Source organism: Scylla paramamosain, chromosome 3 (assembly GCF_035594125.1).
Source record: "Scylla paramamosain isolate STU-SP2022 chromosome 3, ASM3559412v1, whole genome shotgun sequence".
Taxonomy (NCBI): Eukaryota; Metazoa; Arthropoda; class Malacostraca; order Decapoda; family Portunidae; genus Scylla; species Scylla paramamosain.
Genome location: NC_087153.1, coordinates 28,655,522 through 28,668,021, shown reverse-complemented (window position 1 = coordinate 28,668,021; position 12,500 = coordinate 28,655,522). Strand labels below are relative to the sequence as shown.

General features: G+C 43.8%; 1 protein-coding gene and 1 long non-coding RNA gene across 2 annotated transcripts in view; one reads left to right on the top strand and one right to left on the bottom strand.

The window, feature by feature from the left end:
* LOC135093330 (uncharacterized) overlaps positions 1 to 12,500 on the bottom strand; it is a 142,141-nt gene that overhangs the window by 38,395 nt on the left and 91,246 nt on the right. The window lies entirely within an intron of this gene.
* LOC135093327 (solute carrier family 35 member F1-like) overlaps positions 1 to 12,500 on the top strand; it is an 85,771-nt gene that overhangs the window by 23,653 nt on the left and 49,618 nt on the right. Inside the window, 1 exon segment of the mRNA XM_063992508.1 lies at positions 11,698 to 11,807. Within this exon segment, the coding sequence (XP_063848578.1) occupies positions 11,698 to 11,807 (110 nt within the window).

The window sequence follows — 12,500 nt, the reverse complement described above, 5'->3', positions numbered from 1 at the left end:
CTCCCTGCTTCCCTAGATATTACTTATCCATGCTTCTTCTCTCTGTTTTGCTGTAATTCTTGTTATAGTTGGTACTACTAATACTGTTGTTGTTGTTTTTGTAGTTGTTGTTGTTGTTGTTGTTGTTGTTGTTGTTGTTGTTGTTGTTGTTGTTGTCTGTGTGATGTTTATGTGATTTCTTCTTCTTCTTCTTCTTCTTCTACTTCCTCTTCTTTTTCTTCTTTTTCTTCGTCTTCTTGCTGCTGTTTTCTCAAGGTCATTATCTTCTTCTTCTTCTTCTTCTTCTTCTTCTTCTTCTTCTTCTTCTTCTTCTTCTTCTTCTTCTTCTTCCTCTTTTCTCATTTTCTCTTCCTCCTCCTCCTCCTCCCCCTCCTCCTCCTCCTCTTTCTCTTCCTCTTAATGAATCGCTTGTTCTTTCATTCTTTCAACATCTTTCTATTTCGTCTGCTTTGTTTCCCCATTTTTCTCCAAAGAATACGTGAAAAATAGCTCTTTCACACACACACACACACACACACACACACACACACACACACACACACACACACACTGACAAACGTCCGCTCATCCGTCACATAACCTATTCTCTCTCTCTCTCTCTCTCTCTCTCTCTCTCTCTCTCTCTCTCTCTCTCTCTCTCTCTCTCTCTCTCTCTCTCATTACAAATATTACCCAAACATCTCTTTCTTCCCCTCTTTCCTCCAGTCCTATGCCTCCTTCCTCCCTTCCTACCTTCCTTCCTTCCTTCCCTTCCCTCCTTCACGCCCACTTTAATCAACTTCCTTCAGCAGTAAGTGGCCGCGCCAGTAGGGTGGCGTGAGGGGGCGGCTCTCCTTCCCTCCCCCAACCCGCCAACAGAACACCTCCTGCCAACGACAAGCAGTGGGGGTTGGGGGAGAGAGAGAGAGAGAGAGAGAGAGAGAGAGAGAGAGAGAGAGAGAGAGAGAGAGAGAGAGAGAGAGAGAGAGAGAGAGAGGGCACAAATGGAAAATTCCGTTAATTGGCTCCATTGTTGTTGATTTTTACATAATTATTATTAGAGCTATTGTCGTTATTATTATTATTATTATTATTATTATTATTACTATTATTATTATTATAATTATTATTATTATTATTATTATTATTAGTAGTAGTAGTAGTAGTAGTAGTAGTAGTAGTAGTAGTAGTAGTAGTAGTAGTAGTAGTAGTTGTTGTTGTTGTTATAGTAGTTGGAATAGTAGTAGTAGTAGTAGTAGTAGTAGTAGTAGTAGTAGTAGTAGTAGTAGTAGTAGTAGTAGTAGTAGTAGTAATAGTAGTAGTAGGAATAATACTGTTGCTGTTATTATTATTATTATTATTATTATTATTATTATTATTATTATTATTATTATTATTATTGTTATTATTATTATTATTATTATTATTATTATTATTTTCATTATTATTATTATCATTATTACTATTGTTATTATCATTATCATTATCATTCTTTAGTCGTCGCGTTGATATCAATATTCCATTTATTTTCTATTATCTGTGTTGTTGCTTTTCCTTTTTTTCTTTCAGTCATGTAAATTTTCTAACATTTTTTTCATTTATTGTTTTTCGATGTATAAACTGCTTTGAATGTGTGTGTGTGTGTGTGTGTGTGTGTGTGTGTGTGTGTGTGTGTGTGTGTGTGTGTGTGTGTGTGTGTGTGTGTGTGTGTGTGTGTGTGTGTGTGTGTGTGTGTGTGTGTGTGTGTGTGTGTGTGTGTGTGTGTGTGTGTGTGTGTGTGTGTTTATTCCGTACAATAAATTTTACAGAAAAGAGCGAAAAACTCTCTCTCTCTCTCTCTCTCTCTCTCTCTCTCTCTCTCTCTCTCTCTCTCTCTCTCTCTCTCTCTCTCTCTCTCTCTCTCTCTCTCTCTCTGCCGTGTAGTGGAGGAAGAGAAAGTGGAAGGAAGGAAGGAAGGAGTACGGAGGAGGGGCAAGAAAAGAAAGGAGAGGGGGGAAGGGAGTTGAAGGTAAAGGGGAAGGGAGGAACGGAGTGAAGGAAGATGGGAAGGGAGGGAAGGACTGAAGGAAGAGAGGAAGGGAGGGAGGGAGTGAAGGAAGAGGGTAAGGGAGGGAGGAAGTGAAGGAAGACAGAAAGGGAAGGAGGGGAGGGAGTGGAAGGAAGAGAAGGGAGGGAGTGAAGGAAGAGAAGGGAGTGAAGGAAGAGAGGAAGGGAAGGAGGGAGTGAAGGAAAAGGTTAAGGGAGCTAGGGAGTGAAGGAAAAGAGGAAGTGAGGCGGGAGTGAAGTAAGAGAAAGAAAGAGAAAGAACCTTTTTGTCAACACTCTCAGCGATTCTTTCTCTTTTCAGACAGCTCTAATTTTCGTCTCTCTCTCTCTCTCTCTCTCTCTCTCTCTCTCTCTCTCTCTCTCTCTCTCTCTCGTTGTCAAAACGTATTTATTTTCACGTTAAAAAGGAAAGCTGATTAGAAACGTGCCAATGTACACTTTTTTTTTCAATTATGATTTGTTTTTCATATATACAAATTTAGCCTTGTTAGCATTATATATATTTCATTATTTATTTTCATCGTAATTTGTCACCATTGCAACTCTCTCTCTCTCTCTCTCTCTCTCTCTCTCTCTCTCTCTCTCTCTCTCTCTCTCTCTCTCTCTCTCTCTCTCTCTCTCTCTCTCTCTTCCTATCCCTGCTTCATTCCAAATTCCCCTCCGATCTCTCCCTTTCCCCTTTTTCATTATCACCTGTTTTCCCTCTCTTCCATTTCATCCAACATTCCTTCCTTTCCACTTGATTTGCCTCCCTACCTTTCCCTCTCTTCCCCTTCTACAGGCTTCCTCCTCTTCCTCCTTCCCTCACCTTTTCACTTCCTTTTTACTTACCTCGTTTCCTCTCTTTATCTCACATTTCTAATTTTGATTATCTTATCCTTCCATTGTCTATTTAAATACGTTCTGTCATCTCTGGTTTGTGTTCCTGTTCGTCTCTTCATTACCTCCTTAATCCTTTGCTTCTCCTTCTATTCCCTCTTTTTTTTTCTCTCTCTCTCCGTTGACAGCTTTCCTTCCTTCCCTTCTGTCCATTTTGTTCTTCCCTCAAAACCTCCTTTTGTTCTATTCCTTTTTACTCCTTCCTTTCTCCCCCTTAACAGCCTCCCTTCTTCTCCCTTTATATTTTTTTTTTCCACGTCTTCCCTTCTCCTGCAACCCATACCTTCCTTTTTGCCATTTTTCCTCCCACATCCTCTCTATCTTCTTCTCTGTCCCTCCCTTCCTATGCTTTCTTTATTATCCCTGCATCCTTCTCCTTTCTATTCCTACTTTTCTCTTTCCAGAAATTACCGTTACATCTCTCCTTTTCTTTCTTCACTACTCTTATGTCTCCTATTTATTTCTCTTCCTTTCTCTTCGCTTTACCCTCCATTTCCTCCCCTGTCTCCCCTTACAGCCTCCCTCCACAACTTCCCTCTCCCTTCCTTCTTACACCCTCCTTCATCTAATTTCTTTCTCTCCCTCCTTTCGTTTCGCCTTTAAATCTTTCCTTTCCCCTCCTATCCCTCCCTTCCTCCCTCAAGAACCTTCCTTCATCTCCCTTCTTTCTCACACCTTCCTTCGACTAATTTCTTTCTCTCCCCCTCCGTTTTGTCTTAAGCCTCTCCTCTTCCTCTTCCTCCTTCTTCTCCTATCTCTCCCTTCCTCCCTCTAGAACCTCTCCCCCCCTTCCCCCCCTCATTTCCCGGAAGGATTGTTCGTGGAGGGAGTGGGGGGAGGGAGAGGGCGGCTTGTGTTCCTGAAAGCGCGGGTATATATATTTGCATAGGAAAATTTCACGCTTTCATCGGCACAGGGCGGCGTGAACACGAAGCCTCATTAGAATGTATTAAATTCCTTAGTTAATTTCGCTCGTGGCAGACCCTAAAAAAATATATATCCACAGAGGAAGGGGTGAGAGAGGGGAGGGAGAGGGAGGTAGGGGTATTTAGGAAAGGATACACATACATAGTCTCTCTCTCTCTCTCTCTCTCTCTCTCTCTCTCTCTCTCTCTCTCTCTCTCTCTCTCTCTCTCTCTCTCTCTCTCTCTCATTAACCCTTGCTTTTTGATCTCGCTGCGTGCACGCGTGGCTTTCTTTGTTTCGTTTAGACTTGTTGCTTTCATTATTCCTTGCATTTGTTGGTCCCGGTCTCGTGGTACTAAGTAAAGGTGGTAGTAGTGGTGGCAGTAGTGGTAGCAGTAGTAGTAGCAGTAATAGTAATGGTATTACATCCACTTCCTCTCCTAATCTCCTTTCAGCACCCAGCCATCTACACCACGATTACATGCCTGTCAGGGTTCCTCAATCTGGGTCTTTGTCTGAGAGTCATCGTGTTCTGAAACAGTTCTGCGCTGCACCGCCACCACTTTCAAAAGGCTAAACAAGTTAAAGTTACACGGGTTTCTAAGAGTTTTTTTATTTTTTTATTCTAGTGATGGATTAACAAAATTTCTACATTATAAAAGGAGCAATAGTCTTGAGAACCCCGGAAATCATCTCTGTGACCTTGGAAAGCAGCCGTGGTGGGAGGGCAGAGCGTTTCTGAATATGGGCCTTTGAGTCACCTGCACCCTCGTCACGTCCACAGCCCTCCCACCGCTTGCACGCCCTGAGCGTCCCCTGCACCGGTGGCCAGGAGTACTGATCTTTCGTGGGTCGCTGGTGGGTGGGGGCGCAAACAAACCACCTGTGCTGCTCAGCGAATCAAAATTATCCAATCTGCGGCCGTTTCGCTGATTGGCTGGCGGGCGCGGTGTGAAGCGGGGCGACTAATCGGTGAAATAGACGCGTGGGATGGCTGTTCCTTCCCATTGTCCTCTTGCTGGTAATGGAGGGAGTGGGCCGCGCCGAGTCGAAAACACCAAGACGGCCGCGCGCGCACACACACACACACACACACACACACACACACACACACACACACACACACACACACACACACAAACACATACATTAAGTAGTGTGTGTGTGTGTGTGTGTGTGTGTGTGTGTGTGTGTGTGTGTGTGTGTGTGTGTGTGTGTGTGTATGCAAAACAATATACATAAGTCTAAGGAAAATATAATAATTAGTTAACAAAAAAAAAAAAGAAGACATTACGATCTCAACTCAATTCTGTAAATGTGAAAATAGGTAAGCTCACATACACACACACACACACACACACACACACACACACACACACACACACACACACACACACACACACACACACACACACACACACACACACTCACACACAGTCCGATTAGCCATTGTTTTTAAGTTTCCTTCCCCCTCGCCCCGCCTCGCCTCGGCTCTTCCTGCAGCACGGCTTTCTCTTGTCCTTCCTTCCTTTCCTCGCTTTGTCCTGCCAGTTCTCTTCCCCTTACAAGACCTAATTCAGCCTTGTTTCCCCTCACCCTCGCCTTGCTCCGCCGCGCCCCGCTGTGCCTCGCCCCACTGCACCGCTTCCCCTTGTCCTTCCTGCCTTCCTTCCTTCCTTTCCTTGCTCAATCCCGCCAGACTGCCTTCCTCTCTCCCCCAAAACACGGTTCAAGTACGCCTTTGTTTCCCTTTACTCTTATTGCTTCCCTTGGTTGGCCTAAACTAAGCTTACTTTTCTTTACAATACCGAAGTTAATCGTTTTTGTTCACCCAATCTTATTTTAACTTACCTAGCATAACCATCCCTACTCTTATCTTTCTTTGCCTTGCCTAATCATACCAAATTTATAACCAAACATAATCCAATTTTACTTATCCTAATCTTATCTAACCAAACCAAACCAAACCTAATCTAAGCTGATCTTACCTTACCTTATTTCACCTTCTCTCCTCTAACCTGACCTAACCTAACCTAATCTAACCTAACCTTACCTCAGCTAACATCACATAGCCTAACCTAATCTAACGTAACCTAACCTCAGCCATCATCACATAACCTAAGCTAACCTAACCCGTTCCCACCATTCCGGCCTTCACGCAATGCTGCTCTCCTTCTCCCTTCCTCCCAGAACACATTTGCGGTTCCAGCCAAAGGAAAAAACAAAAGCAAGGGAAAAAATTGAGCGTGTATTGTATTGACACAGGCTTCCAAGGGTGAATGCTTCCTGTGTATATACTCCGTTAGGGAGAGAGAGAGAGAGAGAGAGAGAGAGAGAGAGAGAGAGAGAGAGAGAGAGAGAGAGAGAGAGAGAGAGAGAGAGAGAGGGAGGGAGAATCACCTTTTCCCGTGTGGTTGCGATAGGACTTGTAGTGTGTGTGTGTGTGTGTGTGTGTGTGTGTGTGTGTGTGTGTGTGTGTGTGTGTGTGTGTGTGTGTGTGTGTGTGTGTGGACTGTTAGTTTATGATGTAGGTATCTTTTATATACTCGATGTCGTATTTAACGTTTTATCGATACGAAGGAACCACACTCGTAATGTCCCCGAAAGTCGTCCCTCTCCCTCTCCCTCTCCCTCTCCTTCGTCTTTCAGGTCCTGGCCACCGCCGCCTCTCTCCTGGCAGTTCTCGGTCTCGTTTTCCTTCATGTTCACTTCCCTGTTCGCTGTGGCCGTTCTCGTTTCGGTAGTGATTCGTGTAATGTGATTCCATTCTGTGTCCTTTCCTCTACTCTCTCTCTCTCTCTCTCTCTCTCTCTCTCTCTCTCTCTCTCTCTCTCTCTCTCTCTCTCTCTCTCTCTCTCTCTCTTACGACATACGTCTGTCTACCTATCTCTTCCTTTATTTATCTGTTAGTCTGTATCTCTGCTAGTCCGTTTATTATTCTATGTGTTTGCCAGTATGTTTTTCTTTGTCTATCTGTATGTCCTGCACCTCGCCTGTCAGTCTAGCGATGGCTGTCTATCTGTCTGTCTGTCTGGCTGCTTGTCTGTCTGTCTGTCTGTCTGTCTGTCTGTCTGTCTGTCTGTCTGTCAGCCGATCTGTTCATCTCTTAGTCAATCTGCTTTTATGCAAATCTCTCTCTCTCTCTCTCTCTCTCTCTCTCTCTCTCTCTCTCTCTCTCTCTCTCTCTCTCTCTCTCTCTCTCTCTCTCTCTCTCTGTACGCCTGTTGTCCGTCTTTAATCAGCAGCCGAAGAGTTTTATTTATTTTTTTATCTCCTTTCATTTCCCAAACTGCTCGCCGATTCTCCTTTGTCTCGCTTCCCACAATTCATCAGCATATGAACCACGGCACTAACGCGTCCGTGAAAAAGAAACCGTGGGGGGAGACGGAGCAGGAGTTTTCGGATAATATATGAACCGTAATTATCAGAGAGAGAGAGAGAGAGAGAGAGAGAGAGAGAGAGAGAGAGAGAGAGAGAGAGAGAGAGAGAGAGAGAGAGGGGTGGGTGGAATGAGTAAGAATAAAAGAAATAGGTAATAATAATAATAATAATAATAATAATAATAATAATAATAATAATAATAATAATAATAATAATAATAATAATAATTCCATACCTACGCACACACAGAGAGAGAGAGAGAGAGAGAGAGAGAGAGAGAGAGAGAGAGAGAGAGAGAGAGAGAGAGAGAGAGAGAGAGAGAGAGAGAGAGAGAGAGAGAGAGAGAGCAAATAAATAAACGTGAATTTATTTGTATATATTTTTTCTACCCCCCTACTGCGTTTCGCCATAATGGATCTGTAATGTATTTTGCGCATTTTTCATTTTTAATATTTATACGTGATTAATATTTTGGTCCGGACACCAACGTTATGTACCAGATGAACCGTGAGAGTTGCTGGTTGGCTGGTTGACTGGCTGGCTGGCTGGCTCTCTCTCTCTCTCTCTCTCTCTCTCTCTCTCTCTCTCTCTCTCTCTCTCTCTCTCTCTCTCTCTCTCTCTCTCTCTCTCTCTCTAACTTCATTTGACCTTCTTTGATCTTCCCTCTCCTTTCTGTCGCTCCCTCCTCCATCTCCTCCTCCTCTTCCTCCTCCCCCTCCTCCCCCTCTACATCTCTCTTTCTTTCTATTTTTTTCTCTCTTCTCGTTCTCATCCTCCATTCTCCTCCCCTTCTTACCTCCCCTTCTTCCTCTCCGTTTCTCCGTTTCTCCTTGCACATTTTTCACTACCCCCGTCTTCTTCATCTTGTTCACTCGCTCTTCTTTTCTTCTTGGTCTTCTTGTTCTGTCTGTATGTCTGGTTCTTGCTTGTTTCTTTCCTCTTGTTTGATGCTTGCTGTTTGTTTGTTGGTTAGTTAGTTAGTTAGTTAGTTAGTTAGTTAGTTAGTTTGTTTGTTTGTTGGTTGGTTGGTTTGCTGTTGTTGTTATTGTTGTAGTTGTTGTTGTTGTTGTTGTTGTTGTTATTGCTGGTTGTTGTTGTTGTTGTTGTTGTTGTTGTTGTTGTTGTTGTTGTTGTGGTTTTCTTTTTTTAATCTTCATCATCATCATCATCATCATATTATTATTATTATTATTATTATTATTATTATTATTATTATTATTATTATTATTATTATTATCATTATTATTATTATCATTATTATTATCATTATTCCTTCTGTCGTTTTCTTCTTTTTCTTCTTCTTCTTCTTCTTCTTCTTCTTCCTCTTCATCATCATCATTATCTTTATCTTATTTATTTTTTTCTTCCTCTTTTTATCTCCTTATTTCTTCTTCTTCTTCTTCTTCTTCCTCTTCTTCTTTTCCCTATCTTCCTCCTCCTTCTTCTCCTCCTCCTCCTGCTGTTCGTGTGTCCCTCATAGTGACGTCTGACCTTTCTCCTTGGAGGGCGATAACCTTTGCCTTCTTTTCTTTTTGTATATGACACCTTTTCCCAGTTGTCCTTTTCCTCTCCGCACACGCTGTTGCATTCTCCTTCATTCCCACTGACCTTGGGATTCTTTTTTTCTTTTTCTTTCTTTACGGGTAACTATCCAATAATATCATAACTTTCAGTACTAGTTCAGCTTTCTCTTCTTGCACAATGTCTATCTCCTGCTGATTGATTGACCGAAGAAAATTCCACTAGTCATCTAAAATTTTCGTTTTTACTGTTCTCTTTTATTTGTTCGGGTGCTTACCACCCTACGCAGCGTTTTGGTTGGGTAGCTTACGAAAAGACTGTGCAATTGGTCTTTAATAAGCCTTTGTGACTCTATGTGTCTTTTCTTCACTCTAGAATTATTAGCAGTACAATCTTTCCTTTTAGCACCAAATTTAGCTTTCACATCTTTCTCACTTTGTCTTCGGCTGATTTATTAAAGAAAATTGCTTTCCTCAGCTCAATTCTTCTTCGTGACTGCTAAAGACCTTAAGCCTCTCTCTCTTTTCTTTTTCTCTTTCTTCTAAGGTTGTCATACGATATAGTCTTTCCCTTTAACATTTGCGTATCTTTCACGTCCTCCTAATCTCCTCCTATTTCAGCTTTACTCAGATAAATTCCTAAATTCGTAGTGACTGATAAGAATCACGAGCCTCTTTCTCTTTTCCTCTCTTTTCCCTAATGTTATCATACCACATGATCATTCCCTTTAACATTAAATAATCTCTCACGTCCTCCTCCTAATCAGAATTGCGTATCCTCGGGTGATTTGCTCAAGAAGTTTGGATAGTAACCACGACGCCGAGTTCTGGTCTCCGGGGAGTGTCAAGGAGCCTCTCATGATTGGATTGATTTAACTTGAAACGCAGCCCTGGTGTTCTGTTTCGGTCGCACTTGCTAAATGCTGCTGAAGGAGTGTGTCGATACCTCTGATCCCTAGAGGAGGAGGAGGAGGAGGAGGAGGAGGAGGAGGAGGAGGAGGAGGACGAGGAGGAGAGGGGAGACGGGAGAGGAGAAGTAGGGAGGAGAGGGGACAGGAGGAAGAGGAGGAGGAGGAGGAGGAGGAGGAGGAGAAGGAGGAGGAGGAGGAGGAGGAGGAGGAGGAGGAGGAAAAGGAGGAGGAGGAGGAGGAGGAGGAGGAGGAGGAGGAGGAGGAGGAGGAGGAGGAGGAGGAGGAGAAAGAGAAGGGAAAGGAAATCAACTGCACCAGCAGCAGCAGCAGCAGTAGTTGTAGTAGTAGTAGTAGTAGCAGTAGTAGTAGTAGTAGTGATAGTGGTGGTGATGGTGATGGTGGTGGTGGTGATGGTAAAGATAAATCAAGAAAACAAGAACAACATTATAACAAACGAGAACCTGATCAATACCGATGAGGAAAAAAGTAAGAAAAGGCCAGTTTTGAAAACATGTCAATTTTGCAGACAGCTTGGCACTTCTGTCCTGACTCACCTACGATACGTTCCTCAGTTGTCGGGGTGTGTGTACCTTTTATTACGGGGCTATACATTTCACACTGGAGAATATACGGAATTTTACGTACATTATAAGCAGTGGAGCCATGTGAGAGAAGTGTGTCATGGGAGTTTTGAAATGCTAACCACAGAGATGCAGAAGGCACAAAAGGCTGCAAGATGATGATATAGTGTGTAGCGTCGGCAGAGCAAGAAGGGAGACTGTGAATAAAGGTGATGAAACGCCTGGCCTTTGTCTCAGTCATGTTGAGCAGTGTTTGGAGAGGCACCAGCCAGGACACGCAGCCTCCCGCCCCTGAAGGATGTCCCGAGCCAGGAAAAATCTCTGAGAGTGAGGCGGTGTGCGGTGAGGCGGCGGTACCCACACTGGACACAACGCAACGCAATGCAAACAAACCAAACCTCGCAGCCAACCCCATGCATTCGTTCTCTTTAAAAGCGGAATACGTTTATACGAAAATGTGTAATTATCTTGTACTAAACGGACAGATAAATTTATGCGGTCATCGTTATCGCAATTGCCTATATAATTATGATGCTCGATGTGTGTGCAGTCGGCCAATCATCATCCGCGAGAGAGGGAGGGAGAGGGGATACACCCGAGGGAATTCAGCCCCAAATGTTCCAATATTTCGTTGAGCGTCAGGCTTGCCAATGATCGGGGACTGGAAGGCCACTCTGGTATTACTGTAAACCCAACAGGAACATTTGATGCACCGCCTGACACTGCTTACGCCGCACCCCTTCACCCCTCACCTCTTTTTTCTCGCGTGTACTGCCCTGACCTCTAACCTTTAATGTTCCGCGTGTAGCCGTGTACTGTGCCGGTAATCTCTGACCTACTCGTATTGTTCCTCAAAACAACTTATTTTCATTTCTGTATTAAGGCTTGTTTCCTTGTGAGAGCTGCCGGGGAGTACTGTACTGGTATTATTCAGGTATTATTTCACAGAGTACCTTATTTTGACTCTGTGTTCAAGCATGTTTCCTTGTAAGGGCACATCCATGCTGGCTGTACTGTGGTGCTGGGTGATCTCTGACCTTATGTTCCCACTGACGACCTTTTTTTTTTTTTTCTGTTCACCATATCCTCCAGTCTTTCCCTGCGAGTACTAGCGAAGTTATGTAAGCAGAGAGAGATTTTTGGGTACCAATTTGGATGCCCTTTAGTTCTATTTCCCAAAGACACAAGCATAATTACTCGCGTTTCGTCCTCATGTTTTATTCCCTTTAATGATACGGAATCCAGGTTAAGATATTACTAGCATCATCAAAAAACACAGTTGAAAATCCCAGTAACCTCCACTAAAGCATGTTGAAAGTAGTCGAAGTCGAGACAGAACGTGTGGGAATGCGGCCCTTGCTTGATCTCTGACCTATTGCTGCTCTCCACGAATTTTTTTGTCCACCCTACAGACAACCCTCTCCCGTGAGTCATGGCGTGGCTTTACAAGCACCTCTTACAATACTGACTCGTGATCCTTCTTTACCCCCGCAGGTCCATCTGGCGGGCGCTGCTGCTGGGTCAGGTGGCGTCCCTCCTGCTGTGTGTGACGGGCGCCTGCTGCCACCTGCTCAACAACACCTACCACCTCAAGCTCCCGGCAGGTGGGTCACGGGCTGCTCACGCGTCTTAAAGGGCCCCGCTTGGTAGGTTTGCGCTTCCTCACGTCTCTCCATGTGGGCTGGAAGAGGAACGCGCCTCCCGTGAACCGCCACCTAAAAGCGTGATTGGGGCAAGGGATCGCGGGGATCGTGGTGAATTTTCTTTTATTTTTCTTTCCTCTTTTTTACGTGTGAAGGAAGCGGGACAAGAGAACAAAAATAGCAGGAAAAAGGGTCACTCAACTGCCACTCCCAGATTAGGAGTTCATTAGATGACTGTCTGCCATCCACTGTCCTTACTTCAGAATATTAGTTAATAGGGACTTGAAGGGTCATAGGTTACGAATCTATTTGGTGATTGCCTGCCATCCACTGTCCTTCATTAAACTGATAGGTAGGAACTTGAAGGGTAATTTAGGAGTCCTTTTGATTACCGCCTGACAACGAAGGATTGATGAATAGGGAACAGGACGGTCAGGATAGGTTAATAGTTCATTTGATGACGGTCTAACTGCGTGGGATTGGCGTACTAGAGAGACAAGTCAGGGAAGGTGAGGAGTTCATTTTTTTAGTAACCAACTTTATAGCACTGGTGGACAGAGAGTGTCAGGGTGGGTTACGAATCTATCTGGTAAATGCCTCATAGCGTGCAGTAAGTAGTCGGGGGAAGGAAAAACAGGATATGCTGGAAATTCA